The 22350-nt window shown below is 38.8% G+C and overlaps 1 protein-coding gene across 1 annotated transcript; it reads left to right on the top strand.

The window, feature by feature from the left end:
* The first annotated feature begins 2478 nt into the window (after positions 1 to 2478).
* On the top strand, positions 2479 to 2907 carry LOC122331455 (GTPase IMAP family member 9-like). The gene has a single exon (XM_043228908.1). It carries the CDS (start codon positions 2479 to 2481, stop codon positions 2905 to 2907), a length of 429 nt encoding a protein of 142 aa, XP_043084843.1.
* Positions 2908 to 22350: the final 19443 nt, after the last annotated feature.

Genomic DNA, 22350 nt, shown 5'->3' with positions numbered 1-22350 from the left:
GATCAGCAGTGATGTGATGGGGTGTTATTGTGGCTGCTGTTTCAGTGATGAAAGCAGCGTCACCGTCCTCCCCCTTCGAAACCCACAGTAAATAAGGAGCCAACAGTCAATAAGGCACAGTCCACAAAATGAGCAAGTGATGACCGTGGACCCTTGCATCTCAGCTGAGATTGTAGAGGCTGGTTTATGCCATCACAAAAAAAAATATTTTAGAATCAAATCCAGAAGATCGTAGGCTATGGCTACAAACAGACATGGTCTTTTAATGATCATGTACCCTGCTTGAGGGGGAATAGGATTCCAGTAGTGTGTATACCTGACTAGCTGCTGGATCCTTGTTTGGCAAAGTCTTTTGTAATGATGGTCAGCCAGGCAGGATTATACAGGGATCAGGGGTAAACACAGAGAATCCAGAATCATAAACAGTTAACAAGCAGATGTCGGAGCAGGCAGACAATCAGAATAGGAGGAACAGTCCAAGATCAGTACACAAGAAAACAACAGGAGATGATAAATGGTCAAAAATGTAGTTGGGGAAAACAAGACTTCCCCATGAGTGAGTCTGTAAAACTGCTTAAATAGGGAGCTGAGGGGGAACACCTGTGCAGGTGAGTTGTCTCAGATACAGGGTGTTATGGGAAAGAGTCTGAGGTGTAGTGCCATTCAGGAATTGAGTTGGAAGAAATGGTACTATCGCAAGCATAATACAGAAGAGAGCTTGTGCTAAGCAAGCTAATGCAGAAATTTAATTTAATTAAGTTAATGCAGAAAAACTCTTAAAAATGAGTAAAACTGAATCGGTCCTCTTGCGCCCCTGCCACCTGTTTTTGCATAATTGTTTTAATTTAATTTAATTTTGATGAATGCTAATCTTTTTTTTTTGCAGCAGGTAAGATTAATTAATTCACATTCACATTTAGTCTAGAACTAAACTGTACTGACATGCAATGCCTCTGTCCCTCTGGTTTTTTTTTAACATGGGGACAGGAAACCTGCTACAGTGCCCCTCGTAGGGTCTCCCAAAGCAAACAGGTCCTAGATGACAAGCCAGACAAAGAGTGGTCCAAAGACCCTTTATTGAAACAAAAAGGCAGAGAACAGTGATGTTGCCCTGTAAGAATCACACGACAAGGAGAGCTCAAGAAAATGACCCCGGAGTGTGGATTGATTAACAATCAAGTGAAAACATGTGAATAAGTGTCAAAAAATAAAGTCCCGGGTGTTTCCCTGGGTTCTGCAGTGGGTCCGTGCCAAGGGGAGCCAGGCTGATCGGTCACACACTGCTGTCTGAGAAGGAAACCAAGAGACAAGCGTATTTCTCAGTCGAAGTGGGGACATTTCTTTCTCAGACACTAGCGTTCTCGTGCTGCTTATAAAGCTAATCCTTGATGATTTGCAGCTGTGGCCGATCAGCCGGTGAGGGGTGCGGCCAGGTGCTCCTGGTTTGTTTCCAGGGTGACGATGATGATCAATTGGGACGCTCCTCACACAGGGTACTGGAGAAGAGAATTTGTCTGATAGTCAAACCTCGGATCCAGGTAAAAAATGTGGCTTTTGGCCTGGTTGTGGAACACTTGACCAGGATTTGGAGAAAGCATTCGACTGTGTCCTCACAGTGTCCTGGGGGATGCTCTGGGAGTATGGTGTCTGGGCCCTTTGCTAACAGCTGTCACATCCCTGTCATGACCAGAGCAGGAGCTTGGTTCACATTGCTGGAAGTAAGTCTATAAGTCTGACAGGATTTCTAGGTGCAGCTGATCTCATCTCTGCTTTTTGTGGATGATGTTGTTCTATTGGCTCAATCGAAAAAGGACTTGCAGCAGGCAGTGGAGTGTTTTGCAGCCGAGTGTGAAGTGGCTGGGATGAGAATCAGCTCCTCCAAGTCATAGACCATGGTTCTTTGGTGGTTTGTCCACTTCATATTGGTGGAGAGTTCTTGCTTCAGATGGAGGAGTTTAAGTATCTTGGGGTAACTATGTCTCTAGTCTCTATATGATTGCGTAACTTGCATTACTTTTCATTGTGAATAATATACATACATTCAAATTCATATATTTTGTATAATAGTGAGAACACAGAAACCCAGAAAGTTTTTTTTTCACATATTTGTTGTGAAAAGAGTTAAAAAAGAGGGCACTCTTTTTTCGTCGTTATCTGTTTTTGGTTATGTTTTTTTTAAATAAAACGGCAAACGGTTCTTTTTGTGTGAGCATCCCTGACAGAAACATTTTAAATATACTATTTAATAAAACAAGTCTCTCTCTTTAGGAAATCTGAGGTTGTGCTGCTGGGCAAAACTGGATCAGGAAAGAGTGCTACAGGAAACACAATTCTGGGTAGAAATGCATTTCTTGAAGACTTCAATCTAGAATCAGTTACTCAAGAATGTGAGATGAGAACCTCAATAATAGGTTCAAGGACTGTCGCCGTAATTGACACTCCGGGACTGTTTGACACATGGATGGGTGAAAGAAGGATATGAAATCTGGAATGATGACTGAAGACAAACTGAAGGCTAAAATAGCGGAGTGCATGGCGTTGTCTGATCCTGGTCCTCACGTGTTCCTGCTGGTCATCAGACTGGATCAGAGGTACACAGATGAAGAGAAGAACGCAGTAAAATGGGTTCAGAAGAACTTTGGAGAAGAAGCATCACGCTACGTCTTCACTCTCTTCACTCATGCCAAATATCTGAAGAATAAAACACTGAAGGATCATGTAGAAGAGAATGAAGATCTGCGAAACTTTGTTATTAGCTGCGCCGGCAAATATCATTCATTAGAAAATGACCACAGAGCAAATCGGTCTCAGGTCACAGAACTACTGGAAAAGATGGATAAAATGGTGGAGAGGAACGAGGAAAGTACTACACTCGTTCTGTGTATACACATGTCCAGAGAAAATTAATCTTTGAAAAAGTAACCAATGGCTTGTACAGTTTTTCAAGAAAAATATTAACATTCATAGTCGCAACAATAGTTGTAATAGTAGCTATGGGCATCTGTAGGCTATTAGTTCCTACTGCTTGAAATGAGTTTGAAATGAAGGTTGATGTTATGAATGATTAGAAGCGTGTCACTTTTGTTCATTTAGGAGAAATGTTCAAAAATGTTCCCACCAGAGGCTTTGAATGAAAAGAAAATTTTCTAGTACTGCACAAAGAACTTCTTTATTAGGTCTGAACGAATTAACATTTTAAAAAGCTTGATTGTATATTGTTTTTTTTTGAGTAACAGTCATTTATTTGCCTTTCTTAGTGTACTTGAATAAAAAGTCTATTATTTCATAATCATCTTTGATAATGTATTGTTTGCTCTGATTGATTCTAAAACTGGAAATAAAATAAGATAATAATCATGTTCTTTATTATTAAAGTGTACTCTATTACATACAAATTCAGTAATAATAAAATATTTTGTGACACAACAACCATATCTGGTACTTTTCATGAAACTTTAACAAATATATAAGTGTCAGACATAAGACATAAAATATTACATTCTGTTGTTTTAATTAAAGTTATATAAATTAACATCACATCACAAACTATACATCTCAGCACTAGCACCACTTAAAATATACACCTACATATTTATTTTACTCCAAGAATTCAGTTATGCATTTATTTTGTGTTTAATCTGATATATCATACTTCATATTTGGCATAAAGCATGGGTCACTGCAGAATAATGTACATCATTTTAATACATTTCACAGGTATATAAGGACAAAATACAATCATGTTCTAGTGCCAGTGCTTTAATGGAAAATATCAGCTGTTTAAAATAAATGAAAGAAGAAAAACGAAAGGCTTAAATATACTAAAAAATCTGTATTATGTGATAAAATCATTATTAACATTACAGTGAATGTTATTGTATATCGTGTGCCATGTGATAGTAAAAAAAAGGCAGCAAATCTCAAAAATGTAATTCTGCTTGTTAATCTGATCTAAATTATTGGAACATATTTTTACTGTCACAAAATGCTACTCAGTACAATTTTTTCCCCAGCGTCTTTTAAAGCTGAGCTTATGGCTTAGCTTTTATTTATATATCTGAAAAGCATACTGCTTCCCTCCATTAAAAAGAACCATTTTACGATATCATTTGCAGAAGTTCTGTGACCTGATCTCGATTATTTCTGTTCTCATTGTTGAATGAGTGATATCTTCCCAACAGGCCTTGATCAATTGCATTAGCTCATTGCTTTTACCAATATATGTCTCTATAGGCTTGCTGTTCAGCTTGTCAGCATGAGTGAACAGAATGATGGTGTAGTTGATGGCATCTTCTCCAAAGTTCTCCTGAATCCATTTTATAACATTCTTCTCCTGCTCTGTAAATTTCACACCCAGTTTCATGACCAGCAGAAATGCATGAGGCCCAGGATAAGATAGGTTCATGCACTGCCTCGTTACATGTCGCAGCATTTCTTTTACTCTGATCTCGAGTGTCAAACAGACCTGGACAGTCAATAACTGATATGCTGCGTCCATCCACAATTGCTTCTTGTTTGATACAGTTTTCTGTAACTGATCCTGTAGAGTTTTTCGCATCAAAAGGTCTTCATTCAGGATGGTGTTTCCTGATGCACTTTTTCCTGATCCAGTGTTGCCCAACAGCACAATCCGTATATCTGTTACAACGAGAAGACACTGTTATTGTAATGTTTTTTCTTTATTCTAAGTCATCGCTTAATTGGGTAATGCTTCTTAATAACTACACACGCATTAAGCATTAGTAAGTAGTTAATTAACCATTTACAGCGTCGTTTACAGACATATATAAAATGAAATCAAATGTAAATAAAACAACTGCAATGTTATACACCCATTATGGTTTCACATTTTGATGACCCCTTTAACGCATTCTGTTGATTATAAGTAATATTGCACCTACTCTCATTAGAGTGTTAGTAGTGTATTAGTAGACTGGTAGGGTTAGGGTTCTATTCATTTAATGTGTACTCACAAAGTTTCTTAGAGTTAGTAGTGTGTCCATCACAACAAAGAGAGTCAACAGAATTTTCAATAAGAAAATCAAAATTAAGTATTACCAAATTTCTAATTCTTGCACACCTCAGAAAACATAACTGCAGTAAAATGAAACTAGGTCTGATATAAGAATGCATTCCAAAAAGTGCAAACATTGCTGAATAAAAAATTTACAAGACCAACACCAACACCAAGACCATTTTTTTTGGTCAAAACTACCTCAGTAATAACTTTACTTTACTAAAGTAAACATTAGAGAACAGCAGTGCAGATTGTGGAAAAGTTTTGGTTCGCTGTACAACTTTAATTTGTTTTAGTAGGAATTAGTTTGAATTTCCCCACGTCAATTATTTTTATTTTATCTTTTTTGACTCACTGTTTTCACATAATTTTCACCCAGTCATAAACTGAAACCAATAAAATATTTTTACCACACCAAACTTTTTATTATTATTATTATTATTATTATTATTATTATTATTAATGTTTTATTTTATTAAAATTTTAATTATATTATTATGCTTTTGTTACTTGTTTAGTGAATTTTTCATTAAAGGTTCATTTTTAAATTCATCACAAAATGATATCATATTTTTCTCATACAGAGTCAGAGACATTCAGATCCATTTGCAGTATCAACAGTGGTGTCAAGGTAATTACAGGGAATGCGGGATCATGAACATTACCAGGGAATGGTCAAAATATCCAGGCAGAGAGATCAAAGGGTGGTCAGCGAAACAATCAACAGAGAGGACATTTACATTTACATTTAGTCATTTAGCAGACGCTTTTATCCAAAGCGACGTACAAATGAGGTAGGCAATAGAAGCAATTAATGTCAACAAAAGGGCAGTAGTGCATAAGTGCTCTTGAGTGGGGTCTTGGCTTACCTAACGCGGACACAAGGCTTTTTTTTTTTTTTAATATAACAAGAAAAGGATAGGAAAGAACAGGAGAAGAAGAAAGTGCTATCGATGTTGGGTCAAGTGTAGACAAAAAAGATGAGTTTTGAGTTTGTTTTTGAAGATTGCTAGTGAATCTGCTGCACTAGTGGCAACGGGCAGATCGTTCCACCAGCAAGGAACTGACCAGGTGAAGGTGCGCAAGAGTGATTTTGCACCTTTTTGTGATGGCACTGCAATGGATCTGTAATGACTAGTATGTCTTTGGTGTTATTTGGCTCCAAGGACAAAAAGTCCATACAGACCAGCTCCAACGGCCTGGTAGTCTTGATGCTCACCATTTCAGCTGCTTTTTCTGGAAACGCTTTCCTACATATGCATCTCTCACACGTTTTAATCTTCTCTTCCACAGATAAAGACATCTTTGGCCAAAAGAATCTGGTCCTGACCAAGTCAAGACTCCTTAAATGCCCATGTGTCCCATATCATCATGGAGACTCTTCAGCACAGTTCCTTGCAAAGCCACAGGTAGGGCTAATTGATAGAGTGTGCTGCCTTGATCTTGCCTCTTCCTGTTAAGCAGTCCATCTCTTAATTCTAAGCGGTTCCATTCCCTTGTCCACAAGGTCCATAGAAATGGTGGAAGGCTTCTCATTCTTCTCTAAACAATCAACGATAACTCTAAGATCGGGATCCACTCTCTGCTGCTTCCTCAACTCCTCATTGGACAAGTAAGGAATAACTTGAAGACCATGCTCATTCTACTGTTCGAATTCATCAGATAGGACATCTGCTGGATACCTGGTTTCACTCCTAGTCAACCCTCTGCTATCAAATGTGATCACCCGCATCTGTTCTTCTTGTTTCTGATACAAAGCTGCCCTGTGTCCAATGTGTCCATCCTTATGCAGAATGTAAGGAAGTAAGGAAATCCCAAGACAGGTGCAGAGGTGAGTTTTTCAATGATCATATCGAAAGCGTGTTGACAGCCCTGATCCCATCTGAACCCAAATTCTTTTCTTGGGTTGAGATATTTTTTACTTTTTTTCCCTTGTCTCAGACCCCTTTTAATCCTGAATGAACCTCTGGTAGTATCCAGAAAACCCCAGGAAAGATCTTCTACAACTCCTTGAGGTTCCTATGTCTTGGCCAACTTCAAAAACAGTTAACTGACAGCTAGTAAATGTTTTAGAACTATCTAAATTAATGTAACGCCTAGCCAGCAGAGGGAGTACTAGCAGTGCCTCCATTTGCTTAATGCGAAATATTGCCAGTTTACCTGCCTTACCGAGTGTTCCCGTCATTGACTCCGTTTACCTGTTTCTCGATTCCTAGATTTGCCCTTTTGCTTTGGTTGCCTGATGAGACTATTGTACTGTTTATTGACCCATTGCCTGCCTCCCTGCCTTTGGACTCTCCCACGTACTTTATTTACGGATCAGACTGCCTTATTGTTATTGACTCTCTGCCTGCGGTCAGAATTCTGTCTTTTATCTTGTGCCCAGTAAACTACTGCGTATGGATTAAAACGCAGCCTCCTCATCTACATTACAATTAATCATTAGTTACAGTAGAAATTTGTTAATAAAGCATTTTTAGCACACTAAGTAACTGTTAGTATATTTATGAATAATAAGATAAATAAATATGCATTCAAATAGTTTATTAATAATTTACTAACACTTTCGTGATTGTAAATGATTAGCTGATCCTTAATAAAGTATGAAAATTAATTTACAGTCTGGTAATTTATAGTGGAGACGTGACTCACACACTAGTAATTATTAAAAAGTGAGTATAATATAGAGTAAACAAATTCAAATTCAAATTCAAATTTTATTTGTCACATACACATACATACATGGTACGACATGCAGTGAAATGTTCTTTACAACCGTCCAGCATCAAAATAGAAACAAAATTTAAATGTATATATAAATATAAAATATAAAAAATATGTATAAAAAGAAGTGTGCAAAGTAGAAAAAAAAAAATAGTATATTTTTATAGTGTATAAAGTGTAAGTGTAAGTGGCTGTGCAATGTCCAGTGCAAAGTGGCTAGTGCAATTGTCCAAATGTAAGTGGCGAGTATCTGGGGAAAGAGGGGTGAACATGGGAATTCCGGTATTTAGGTGCTGGGTGTTCTCTGGTTCGGACTCCGAATGGCCTGCGGGAAGAAGCTCCTCCTCATTCTCTCTGTGTTTGCCTTCAGGGAACGAAAGCGCTTTCCTGAACGCAGCAGAGAAAAGAGTCCATTGTTGGGATGGCTGAGGTCTTCCACGATCTTCCTGGCCCTGGTACAGCACCGCTTGTTGTAGATGTGCTGCAGCACAGGGAGCTCAGTGCGGATGGTGCGCTCAGCTGACCGCACCACCTTCTGAAGAGCTCGCCTGTCCTGCATGGTGCTGTTCCCGAACCAGGATGTGATGTTTCCCGTCAGGACACTCTCGATGGTGCAGGTGTAAAAGTTCCTGAGCACCTGAGATGGGAGTCTGAAGTCCCTTAAGCGCCTCAGATGGTATACGCGCTGCCGGGCCTTCTTCACCAGGGTGTTGATGTGACAGGACCAAGACAGGTCCTGCGTGATGTGAACACCCAGGTACCGGAAACTGTCCACTCTCTCCACTGGGGTCCCGTCGATCTTGATGGGATGGTAAGAGCGCACCTGCTTCGTGCTGAAGTCCACTATTAACTCCTTTGTTTTGCTGACGTTCAGGAGAAGATTGTTCTCCTGACACCATCTCTCCAGGTTGTTGATCTCCTGAAGGTAGGCCATCTCATCGTTGTTGGAGATCAGGCCCACCACGACAGTGTCGTCAGCAAATTTAATGATGGTGGTGGAGTTTGTAGTGGCCTCACAGTCATGTGTACAGCGAGTACAGCAGGGGGCTCAGAACACAACCCTGAGGGCTCCAGTGCTGAGAGTGAGGGAGGATGAGGTGTGTTTTCCCATCCGTACGGCTTGTGGTCTGTCAGTTAGGAAGTTGGTGATCCAGTGACGCAGGGATGGGCTGAGTCCCAGGACCTCCAACTTCGAGGTGAGCGTGGAGGGAACTATGGTGTTGAACGCTGAACTATAGTCCACGAACAGCATTTTCACATAGTTCTCTTTCCTAAAATCCAGGTGGCTTGTGGTTGTGTGGAGGAGGTGTGTGATGGCATCCTCCGTAGACCGGTTTTGGCGGTAAGCAAACTGTAGTGGGTCCAGTGTGTCCGGTAGTGATGCGGTGATGAAGTCTCTGACGAGTCTCTCGAAGCACTTCATCACTACAGACGTCAGAGCTACAGGGCGGTAATCATTAAGGCAAGATGGTTGAGGTTTCTTCGGCACAGGAACAATGATGGACTCTTTGAAACACGAGGGGACTACAGACTGTTTCAGGGAGAGATTAAATATCTCAGTGAACACCGGTGCTAGCTGGTCAGCACAGGCTCTGAGAACCCGACCTGTGATGCCGTCAGGTCCTGCTGCCTTCCTGGTGTTCACTTTCCTGAATGCCCTCCTTACGTCGTGCTCCGAAATGGTGAACGCGATTTCCTCTCCGGCTCTCTCGGCGTGCGTGCTGTTCATCATGCCGCTAGCGGCGCTAGCGTGATTAGCTGCAGCCTCGAAACGAGCATAAAAGGTGTTTAGCTCGTCTGCCAGAGAAGCATCCGCGCTCTCTACTCAAGAGCTTAAGTGTAGTCATAGTAGTGGTACATTGGAGGGGTGAAACAGTGTAACCGAGTCAGAGATGGTTGGATCCATTTGCTAGCTCTTTAATGACAATAGTCAAACAGGCAGGAGATCAACAACAGCGACAGGTATATCAAAGAGAGGGTAGAGGTATACAGGCAAGGGGTCAGTAGGCAGGCAGTCCAGACCCCAAGGTTCAGTTAGTATGTGATTAACTGCAAGAATGACTAATTGCAAAAACGAACCATTATAGAGTGAACATTTTATCTTGCAAATTTACACATTCAAATGATTTTCAGCCATTCCAGCACAAGACCAGATGAATAGAACTTATTTTGATGCGTTGAATTCTATGGCCAAAGCTGCTGGACATAGTGCAATGAAAAGATTTTAAAGCACATTAACATTGTATTGACTCCTCTTTTGTTTTTCCTTGTGTTTGAATAGACACACACAGAATTATGTGAAAACAGACGTCTCAACAAGCAAGCTCATAAAAGTAGTCACGTAAGTTATTGGTGAATGGTCACCACCGCCGTTGAATGCCATGCGCACCTCTCCTCGAGAGACCGGTCTCTTCCCCCGTGCTAGCACACTGGTATCCTTGTGCGTCCAGGAAGGGTGCGTAAAGGGACTCGACAAGCCGCCAGAGAAGCGAGCTTTCGGACTCCGTAGTCCTGGCGAAGACTGCACACGTGTACCGCTGACGAGCAAGGATGCCGGACTGTTTATCCCTTCTAACTGTCATTCGGAAGAAGCAGAGGAGAAGCCGCGGGAAGAAGCCGCCGCCCCTCGAGCCCCGGACCAGAGAGTGTAGCGTATGCGGCCGCCAGACTCCGCCCCTTACCTGGACCCTTCCCCCTGGAACACTGCCCTACCTGCACTTCCCCTGCAGCACGACGAGGACACCAGTTCCCCTGTTTATTTTGGACACTTTTTCCCCTGGACACTTTATTTGGTATATTTTTGTTAATAAAAAGCCTCTCTGAGGCCTGACGCCACACCCACTGTGTCTGTCGTTAGCTCCTCCCGCCACTATATATATATATATATACACACATACACACACATATTATAATTGTAGTATAATTATATTTGTTTAGCTAGTATCATTGTAGGTTTTGATTACTGATTACTTTAGATATTTTTATTCTGTATATTTTAGATTACTTCATATATTTTGGGACCTGTCAAACATAGTTTCCTTGTTTGCAGCTGGTACTACAAGAGCTACAAGGATGTTAGCAAATCTGTTCATTTTACCCTTTGTTATTCTTATTACGATGGTTACATGGCACGTGTACCAACAAGGATAGTCACTGCCATGCAAGCAGTAGGAAAAACTGCAGTGTAGCCTTAGTGTAGCCTCTAAGGTTTTATATAAGTAAAGGAAAAAAAAAAATGCCGGCAGAACCCCAATCACATTATTACATCTCTGATGATAGCTTATACTATTGTTACACTATGTTCAATTCATGACAATGATTTTAAAAGTTAAAATATGATTATATTATGATGGCAAACAAAACTTATATTGTTAAAATGCTTTCTCAGCATGAAGGGATAGTTATTTTCAGATCAAAGAGTAAAGAACCTGCTGCATAGATTATTTGATTTTTTCAGCTGTTTGAACATTTTTCCATTTTTCAGTAATGTACATTTTTAAGCTTCATCTTCAGATGAATAATAAAGTTCATCTAATATTTATAAGCAGTATACATATTATAAGTTTACTAATTTGATACACCGAACCGAGCTTACCAGAAAGTCTTTCTGCCATTTTCAGTTTGTCTTTATTTTCAGTCTCCACCTGCGAGATTCCTGAATGAAATGAGAAGAATAGTTCCTGAAAGCTGTCTTGTCATTTCAGTTCTGATGTAATGCCAAATGCTCAGCAGGTCTGTTGTGGAGTTTACTCAATCAATATAACAGTAACACTTTATAATAATTTACAAAATGTACAAGTCCTTTACAAGTGATTAGTTAATGATGACCTAATCATTTACGAAACATGATTATTCTTTCAAATGATTAATAAGCAATGCTAATTTTGTTAATGTTTTGAAGATTGTTATAATTTACAAGTGATTCGATTATGATTACGATCTATAAAACATGACTGGTTCATCATTAACTAATCACTTATAAAACCTTACAGCTGGATATTATTATAAAGTGTTTACATATATTAACATATTAAATGGATAAACATATATCATTATAATTATTTACAAGTTAAGTAAAGCCATGTGCAGTATTGGGGAAACTTACTTTTAAAAGTAATGCATTACAATATTGTATCTTACATTTACATTAATTTTGTGTTACTTTCGTGTTACTTTTTAAATATGAGCAGGGTGTGATTGTTTGTTTATAACATAAAAAGTTCTAGTTATAGCAAATGCAATGAATAAACCTTAGACTGAAGGAAAAGTAAATTCATGTCGGTATAGGGGAATACAAAAGAAGAAGGTTCAATACTCTTTAGCAAATAAAAAACAGCATAAACGTTTTTTGAAAAAGTAACTCAGATATTTTCTTGCAAATTAAAAAAAAAGAGTTTTAGTAGTTACCTGAAAAAACTATTCTTATTACGTAACTTGTATTTTTTGTAAAGCGTTACCCCCAAAACTGACCATGCGAATGCATATTTGTCATTGTGAATAATATACATTCATACAATAACATACAATATTAAATATGAATAATACACATTCAAATATATTGTTTAATATTGAGAACAAGAAAACACAAATTCCAAGTCAATATTGTCAATTGGAAAGACATTTCATGTAAATACGTTCATCAAAACTAATCTCTCCCCTTTTGCAACAACATAGAATTAAAACTTGGTTAAACTCGTTTGAAAAATTTGTTATATTTTAATTTCAGACTTGATAGATTAATTGACAACATGCCTTTGAAAATACTTTCAGTTTAGAAAAACAATAATCAGTTCTCAGAATGAATCCATTCTCTGTGCACCACAAAGTTTTAACTGTAACTGAGAGTGTTGGGATAGGTGTGATGAATTCACTGAGACTCTGTTCCACTAAACAATAGTAAATAAATAGATTGCTTTTCTTAGTGAGCTGGTCAAACCAGTTGGAATGAACTAGTTCACTTCTCAAGTAAGCACTATGTTCCAGTAAATTATTCACTTTTTAACTTGGCTGACACTTTAATAAATTGAGTCAAGGTAAGCCGTTCCATTTGCAGTGAGATTTATTTGAGGTCGGACAGGCATGGTTACACAATGGCATCAGTGGTAAATACAGAGAATCCACGATCATAAGCAGCTACTAGGTAGGCAGCAAACAATCAAAATACAAGAAACAGTAAAAGATCAATACACAAGAAAACAACAAGGGTTGATAAGCCCTCAGAACTGTAGCTGGTGCAAAACAAGACATCCCCAATAAATGAGTCTGTGAAAACTGCTTAAATAGGGGAGCTGATGAGGAACACCTGTGCAGGTGTGTAGTCTCAGGTATGGGGTGTTATGGGAAATGCAGTCCAAGGTGTAGTGCGATTGAGAAGATGAGGTGACCTTTAGTGGTTACAGGCAGAAGATCATGTTATAGCACCCCAAGGAGTGGGTTCCAGGTGCTTTAATCCCAATCCATGCGAGTTGTGGAATAGAGGCGAAACCAGGGGAAGGATGGAGGGCACGGTCCATGCTGAAGATCCGGAACAAAGCATATTCCTGGTGGAACAGGAGCAGATGGACCATTAGCCCACCAGAATGGAGTAGGAACCCACCAAGAAGAACCCTCAAAGGCAGAGTAGATGGAACAGGAAGCCACCAGAGCAAAACAGAATGAACAGGACATCATAATAGGGACGGGGACATAAGAGAGGTAGAGACAGACAGAGCATTCACGGCCCCAGGGACTGACATGAACAAGACTTGAGTTTAGAGGGAGACTCTTTGCCTGTAACAGGACAAATATGCAGTTAACATAATTTCCAATGCCATGGCAGGACAGTCTGAGGCAGCTTCCATAGCCATTATTGGGCAAGACAAGAGCGGATGAGTGGATACCACTGACACTTCTGGAGGTTATACAGTGGTTGCCATTGCCTCTGGAGGTTCCACAGTGCACCATCTGGACACAGAGAGAGCTTGGTAGGTCTCCTTGATCACAGCATGACAGGCTGAGAGGGTGTTATTGGGTGCCACCACCTCGAGGAGCACATCAGTGTGTTTCAATACCTCTAGATTGCCACAGTGGATGCCGCCATTCCAAACAGTATTGGTGGAGGCAGTCAAACTGCAACATAACCCGATCCCCATCATGGGAGACATCTTAGGTAGGGAAATAAGTTCAAGAGTAGAAGTGTTGACCAAATGACCAAACATATTACAATCAACAGAGATGTAACTTGGCTCTGAATGATCAGTTCATCAGTGGATCTTCTGATGAACAGCTGAGACATGATATGGCTCTGGATGATCAGTCATGGCGTGACTCTGAAAGATCAGCAGTGATGGGATGGGGTGTTATTGTGGCTGCTGTTTCAGTGAAGAAATCAGCATCACAGTTCTCCCCCTTCTAAACCCACAGTAAATAAGGAGCCAACAGTCAATAAGGCAAATCCAGAAGATCGTAGGCTATGGCTACAAACGGACATGATCTTTTAATAATCATATACCCTGCTTGAGGGGGAATAGCATTCCAGTAGTGTGTATACTTGACTAGCTGCTGGATCCTTGTTTGGCAAAGTCTTTTGTAATGATGGTCAGACAGGCAGGATTATACAGGGATCAGGGGTAAACACAGAGAATCCAGAATCATAAGCAGTTAACAAGCAGATGTTGGAGCAGGCAGACAATCAGAATAGGAGGAACAGTCCAAGATCAGTGCACAAGAAAACAGTATAATACAGGGATGTATAATGACAGGGATGTATAATGACAGGGATGTATAATGACGAGAGTGACCAATTTCTTATTAAATGCAGAGACGGTCTCTGTAGTCAATTCAACGATAATCACTAGAAGTTAAGTGTCCCCAACCAAGCAAGCCAGAGGCGACAGCGGCAAGGAAACAAAACCCCATGCATACAGAATGGAGAAAAAAACCTTGGGAGAAACCAGACTCAGTTGGGGTCAGTTCTCCTCTGACCGGACGCCCAGCACTTAACTTCCAGTTCAATTTTAAACGCAACTGTGTCAGGTAGTGTAAATGACTTAGTGTGTGTGTGTGTGTGTATGTGTGTGTGCATCAGGATCTGGTGATTGGTCCACGGGGCGCATCTAGGTGTTCTGGTCTCTGATGAACATAATCTCTGTGTGCTGATCCACCATCTAGTCTGGATACAAACTGTGAAAGCAGATTGAGAAAGAGACAGGACTAATATTAGCGTAGATGCCATTATTTTTACAATGTCACAAGTACATCGTATTGTAGGAGTAGTGTTCCCGGTTCCAGCAAATCTAAGTAATGCAGCCTAAAAATCCTTTAACGGATTTGAATAATAAAAGTGTGTTGGTGTGTTATGTGTAGGCTAAGTTAAAAAGATGTGTCTTTAATCTAGATTTAAACTGGCAGAGTGTGTCTGCTTCACGAACAGAGTTAGGGAGAGTGTTCCAGAGTTTAGGTGCTAAATAGGAAAAGGATCTGCCGCCCGCAGTTGATTTTGATATTCTAGGTATTATCAAATGGCCAGAGTTTTGAGAACGCAGCGGACGTGCAGGGCTATAATGTGATAAGAGCTCGCTCAAGTATTGAGGAGCTAAACCATTCAGGGCTTTATAGGTAATTAATACGATTTTAAAATCTATCCGATGTTTGATAGGGAGCCAGTGCAGTGTTGACAGAACCGGGCTAATGTGATGATACTTCCTAGTTCTAGGAAGGGCTCTGGCTGCTGCGTTTTGGACTAGCTGAAGTTTGTTTATCAAGCGTGCAGAACAACCACCCAATAAAGCATTACAATAATCTAACCTCGAGGTCATAAACGCATGAATTAATATTTCTGCATTAGAGGTTGAAAGCATAGGTCGTAATTTAGATATATTTTTAAGATGGAAAAACACAGTTTTACAGATGCTAGAAACATGATTTTCGAAGGAAAGATTGCTGTCAAACAGCACACCTAGGTTCCTAACTGATGATGAAGAATTAACAGAGCAGCCATCAAGTGTTAGACAGTGTTCTAGATTATTATATGTGGGGTTTTTAGGTCCAATTATTAGCACCTCTGTTTTTTCAGAATTTAGCATTAAGAAGTTACTCATCATCCAGCTTTTTATATCGACCATGCATTCTGTTAGATTCTCAATTTGGTGTGTATCACCAGGCTGCGCTGAAATATAGAGCTGAGTATCATCAGCATAGCAGTGAAAGCTAACACCATGACTCCTGATAATATCTCCCAGAGGTAACATGTATAGGTTGAAAAGTAACGGTCCTAGCACTGAGCCTTGAGGAACTCCATATTTCACTTTTGAGCGATATGATACCTCCTCATTTACTGCTACAAACTGAAGTAAAAGTCTTTGGGATCAAGATGTGGTTTCTTAATAAGAGGTTTAACTACAGCCAGTTTGAAGGTTGTGGGAACATATCCTAATGACAATGATGAATTAATAATGTTCAAAATAGGATCTATGACTTCTGGAAGCAAATCTTTTAATAGTTTAGATGGAACAGGGTCTAACATACATGTTGCTGGTTTAGATGGTCTTCATCCCTCCTGGGGTGGTGCCGCTCTTCTATCTAGAAATATGGCATATAGTCTTATTGCTCCAACTTGACCAACTATTGCCCAGGTCAGGAAGCAGACAGACTGGCTAAACCGACCGTCTGCTAGCTGCCTCACGTCACAGAAGGCAGTTAATTCTCAGCACATAGAGACTCTTTCACCTAGATATCACACTATAGAGACTGTGTCTGTTCCCCGAATTAGAATATGCAGAGAACGTCCAAACCAAATCAAAAGCAATAATTTAATTAATGTCCAACAAATTAAAACGACCTATAATTCAAATAAGCAAACGCTAAAACTTGGCTCGCTAAATATTAGATCACTTTCCACAAAAGCACTTTATATATATGATTTGATCAAAGATCAGAAGCTAGATTTGCTTTGTTTGACAGAAACCTGGCTAAAACCAGATGAATATATTACTCTAAATCAGTGGTTCCCAACCGGTGTGCCGCGGCACTAAGGTGTGCCGTGAGATCTTTTGAGGGTGCCGCCAAAATTTCAACAAAATTTTTTTATTAAGGCAGAATCAGTGTAAACAGTATTCTCATATCATCTAGGACTAGGTATAAGGTGTTGTTGCATGCAAACTCTCGAAATGAAACAAATAAATAAATAATAATAAAAAAGCTACGGAGATTTTAAATATCTATTTCCTTATAAGGGTGCTGGGAACTTTTGAAAGGCTTTCCAAGGGTGCCTCAAACAAGAAAAGGTTGGGAACCACTGCTCTAAATGAATCTACCCCCCAAAATTATTTCCATAAAAATGAGCCACGTTTAAAAGGTCAAGGGGGAGGTGTTGCTACAATTTATAACAATATTCTTAGTACTTCTCAGAGGGCAGGCCTTAAGTATAACTCATTTGAAGTTTTGGTGCTGCATATAACATTATCTACAGAATCATGTGCTAGTGATAAATCTTCTGTCATGTTTGTACTGGCTACTGTATACAGGCCTCCAGGGCACAGCACAGATTTCATTAAAGAATTTGCTGATTTTCTAACTGAGTTAGTACTGGCCGCAGATAAAGTCTTAATTGTTGGCGATTTTAATATCCATGTTGATAATGAAAAAGACTCATTAGGATCAGCTTTCTTAGACATTTTGAACTCTGTTGGGGTTAGACAACATGTCTCTGAACCTACTCATTGTAGAAATCATACTCTAGATCTAATACTGTCACATGGAATGGATGTTAAAATGGTTGAAGTACTGCAGCAAAGTGATGACATTTCAGATCACTATCTAGTCTTGCGTGAACTCTGTATAGTTAAACCTGTAAACTCTGCACCTTATTACAAGTATGGTAGAACCATCACTTCCACCACAAAAGAAAGCTTTCTAAGTATTCTTCCTGACTTATCTCAATTCCTTAGCTCATCCAATACGACGCAAAAACTTGATGATATAACAGAAACTATGCAATCTCTTTTTTCTAACACTTTAGATAAAGTTCCTCCTTTGCACTTGAAAAAGATAAAAGAAAACAATCTGACTCAATGGTATAATGACAACACACGCACCCTAAAGAGAGCAGCCCGGAAAATGGAGCGCAGGTGGAGAAAAACTAAATTAGAAGTATTCCGTATTGCCTGGCGGGAGAGTATCCTGTCATACAGAAAAGCATTAAAAATTGCAAGATCTGATTATTTTTCATCCCTTTTAGAAGAAAACAAACACAACCCCCGGTATTTATTCAGTACAGTAACTAAATTAACAAAAAATAAAGCCTCAACAGGTGCTAATATTCCCCAAGAGTATAGCTGCAATGAGTTCATGAATTTCTTTACTTCTAAGATTGATACCATCAGAGATAAAATTGTAACTGTGCAGCCGTCAACTACATTTTCACATCAGATAGTGAGCTTTAGATCGCCTGAGGAAAAATTACACTCTTTCTCCACTATAGGAGAAGACTTGTACAGACTTGTTAAATCATCTGAACCAGCAACATGTATGTTAGACCCTATTCCATCTAAACTATTAAAAGATTTGCTTCCAGAAGTCATAGATCCTATTTTGAACATTATTAATTCATCATTGTCATTAGGACATGTTCCCCCATATCTTCAAACTGGCTGTAGTTAAGCCTCTTATTAAGAAACCACATCTTGATCCCAAAGACTTAGTAAATTACAGACCAATCTCTAATCTCCCTTTTCTGTCAAAGATACGAGAAAAGGTAGTATCCTCAAAACTGTATTCCTTTTTAGAAAAAAATGGTGTCTGTGAGGATTTCCAATCAGGTTTTAGACCATATCATAGTACTGAGACTGCTCTCATTAGAGTCACGAATGACCTGCTTCTATCATCGGATCGTGGTTTTATCTCGTTATTAGTGCTATTAGATCTTAGCGCAGCATTCGATACAATCGATCTCAACATTATTTGGATAGACTAGAAAACTATGTTGGCATTAGAGGAAGCGCCTTAGCATGGTTTAAATCATATCTATCTGACCGCTATCAGTTTGTAGCATTAAATGAGGAGGTATCATGTCGCTCACAAGTGAAATATGGAGTTCCTCAAGGCTCAGTGGTAGGACCGTTACTTTTCAACCTGTACATGTTACCTCTGGGAGATATTATCAGGAGTCATGGTGTTAGCTTTCACTGCTATGCTGATGATACTCAGCTCTATATTTCAGCGCAGCCTGGTGATACACACCAAATTGAGAATCTAACAGAATACATAGTCGATATAAAAAGCTGGATGATGAGTAACTTCCTAATGCTAAATTCTGAAAAAAAGAGAGGTGCTAATAATTGGACCTAAAAACCCCACATATAATAATCTAGAACACAGCCTATCACTTGATGGCTGCTCTGTTAATTCTTCATCATCAGTTAGGAACCTAGGTGTGCTGTTTGACAGCAATCTTTCCTTCGAAAATTATGTTTCTAGCATCTGTAAAACTGTGTTTTTCCATCTTAAAAATATATCTAAATTACGACCTATGCTTTCAACCTCTAATGCAGAAATATTAATTCATGCGTTTATGACCTCGAGGTTAGATTATTGTAATGCTTTATTGGGTGGTTGTTCTGCACGCTTAATAAACAAACTTCAGCTAGTCCAAAACGCAGCAGCCAGAGTCCTTACTAGAACTAGGAAGTATGATCATATTAGCCCGGTTCTGTCAACACTGCACTGGCTCCCTATCAAACATCGGATAGATTTTAAAATCTTATTAATTACCTATAAAGCCCTGAATGGTTTAGCTCCTCAATACTTGAGCGAGCTCTTATCACATTATAGTCCTGCACGTCCGCTACGTTCTCAAAACTCTGAGATGTGATGCCTTGCACTTCTTTAAAAGTGATTACTTTGCATATTCATAGCGGCTGCCTTACGTTAAAAAAGTATATACAATATTAGAATGTTGGCAGGAACAGTTGAACAAACATTGCAGGAGTGGTACACATGTGGTGGGAGCTAGTATGAGCTAAATCCCTTCTAAGCTTGAGAAAAACAAGATGTGGTGCATGAGCATGTGAACTGGTTAAAATGAATGTGCCTCACTGTGAATGCAGGACACTTGAGAGTCCTAGGTCCTAATCTCTGAAGTACCTGACATTAACAACAAGGTAAGATAAATAGTCTGCTGGATGCTTTATGTTCATTAATACGAATCTCTCCTAACAACATGTCTGGGATTAAAACTTGTTTAAACTCATTTGAAAAAATGACAATAAGAGTTATTTTTAAATACCCAATTTGACAGATTAATTAAAATTATATCTTTGAAAATACTTTCAGTTTAGAGAACAATAGGCAATTCTCAGAATTGCTATTAATCCACCCTTAACACATTTTAATCATAACTAGAAGTGTTGGAAAGGTGTGGTAAATTCTCCCTTCACTGAGACTCTTTATTCCACAAATAAAAAAAAATCATTCAATTTAACCAGTTTTTCTTCATGAACCCGTCAAACCAGTTCACCAAGTTGGGCTGAATAGTTTGAAACGGTTTGCTTCTCCAGTAAGCTCTTTACTTTTAACCTGGGCTGGCACACCATCCAAGTTGAAGTAAACCAATATCCCAGAATAGTAAAATTTTACAATATATGTATCTAATCTTTGTACTTTGTTCAGTTGAAGATTCTGTAATAGGTTATAGGCCAACAGGTTTGTGAGGAATAATGCATTATAATTATGACTGTTTAATAGAAATAAGACATGATTTATAAAATACCCGTACTGTAACTATAGGTAGTGATGACACATTCACAAATTGAGTTTGCAGTAAACAGAACTGATGAGCACAGGCAGAACAGCTGTTAAACTGAATGTGTGTTAAGTGTGCCATCTTATTTTTATGGTTATTATTATGGATTATTATTGTTCTGAAGTCAGTTGCATCAGTTTTCAGATCATTGGTACACTCAACAAAGAACAGTTTCTTTCAGACACATCCAATCTGAGAATTGATGAGTTTGATTCAGCATAAAGCTACAGAACATTAAATAATACGGTAAGTATATTTTATGTTTTCTGCTTTGACAATTTTTCACATATATCAATGGTCTTTCATACCTTAGTTCTGAAAAAGACTGCATGTAAAACTGGAAAACTGTGAATACAGGGTGAAAAGATGGAAGAAAACAACTAATAAAACATTACACTTATTATACAGAGAAATGAATACTAAAATATCTTCAAAGAAAATTAGACAATTAAATGACTGCCTTTATTCCTTTAGTTTTAAAGTTTCAATTTATAAGATAATCTCTTGCATAATACAGCTCAGTGATTAGAGCGTAAGAGTTAATCCTTATGAATAATACTGAGAAAAGTAGGGGACACTGTTGTGTTCATGAGTAACATTGCATTGTGACAGCTATTTTGAATTAGTTCTGTTGTGTCGCATAAACATGGCGTGATGCAGTGAGAGTGAGTAAAGTAAAGTAAAGATACTAGATGTTTCGATGTCTCGTCTGCTTTACTTGTTACTTATACTACCACAGGTACATGAATTGGTAAAGCTTCTTTCCTACACTACATCCAAACTTCAGCTCTGGTCATATCGTAGGGAAATGCAAACAATAGTTTATTTGATTTCTCACCAAGGATACAAGCACTTACATCAAGGTTTCTGAATGACACAGAGAGAGAAAAAACGTGACATCATGTGACGTATAATGTACGAGTTCCACTCAGCTGGCGAATGATCTCAGGTTCAGTGCAGATACTGAGGAGCTCCATGGCTCCTGCTTTTGTTCGCATAGAGTTTGTTCTGGGGCTGACCCAGGCATTGTTACTAGGTAATAATCATATCCAGCTTTTAGTCTTTATTGAGTAAAATAACGTATTTTATTTTCATACTATGCAAGTCATGGGGGCCAAGTAACAAGTTACAAGTATTGTTACAAATATATTACTGCTCAACAGCAGAAGGAAACTCAAAGGATTGGAACAACAACAGACATTTTAAAATTACTTGTTTTTTTTCAAGTAGCCTAATATAGCTGTTGTTTTTAGACATCACAAATGAAATCACTTACTGACCTTAACAATACTTTCTATGAATGCATATTAAATGTAAATAATGAAGACTATTAAGTTTATTTGTAATTTTTTTTAATGTAAAAAAATATTATTCGGTGCCTTACGTTTTTCAAAGAAGTGCAATTTCTTGCACTGGCAGTGTTGCCAGGGTCGTTTTTTTTCTACACAATTGGGCTATTTTGGAAATGCAATTGTGAGAAAAATTATGGATCCACTGGTTGTGTTTTTTGGGGCTTTTATAAAGTACTGCAGCCACAAAAAGGTTTGTTTGTAGACAAACAAAAAATTTAATTCATTTATAAATGGCTATAGATCTCCCAGGAATTAATACTTGGCAACATCCGCTGCTGCAAGCTTCTGCATGTGAGTGAATGTGTGTGTCTTTGATGTAACATTACAAATCAATCATTACACGAGTTACGCCAATGTCCTTGGTTACACCCACATTTGCCAGCTGTAGGTCTGGCAAATGTGGGTGTATTTAGTTTCTTTTGATATTTGTCTGTACTGTCTCTCTTTCCCACTGCGCTACACCTCAATCTGTTTCTCTC

Source organism: Puntigrus tetrazona, unplaced genomic scaffold, assembly GCF_018831695.1.
Source record: "Puntigrus tetrazona isolate hp1 unplaced genomic scaffold, ASM1883169v1 S000000001, whole genome shotgun sequence".
NCBI classification, from domain to species: domain Eukaryota; kingdom Metazoa; phylum Chordata; class Actinopteri; order Cypriniformes; family Cyprinidae; genus Puntigrus; species Puntigrus tetrazona.
The sequence above is the reverse complement of the archived record's forward strand: the minus strand, read 5'-3'. Positions and strand labels throughout refer to the sequence as shown.

Bases quoted from the DNA above. Each gene is read 5' to 3' on its own strand.
- LOC122331455 (XM_043228908.1), top strand. From the start codon at position 2,479: ATGAAATCTGGAATGATGACTGAAGACAAACTGAAGGCTAAAATAGCG.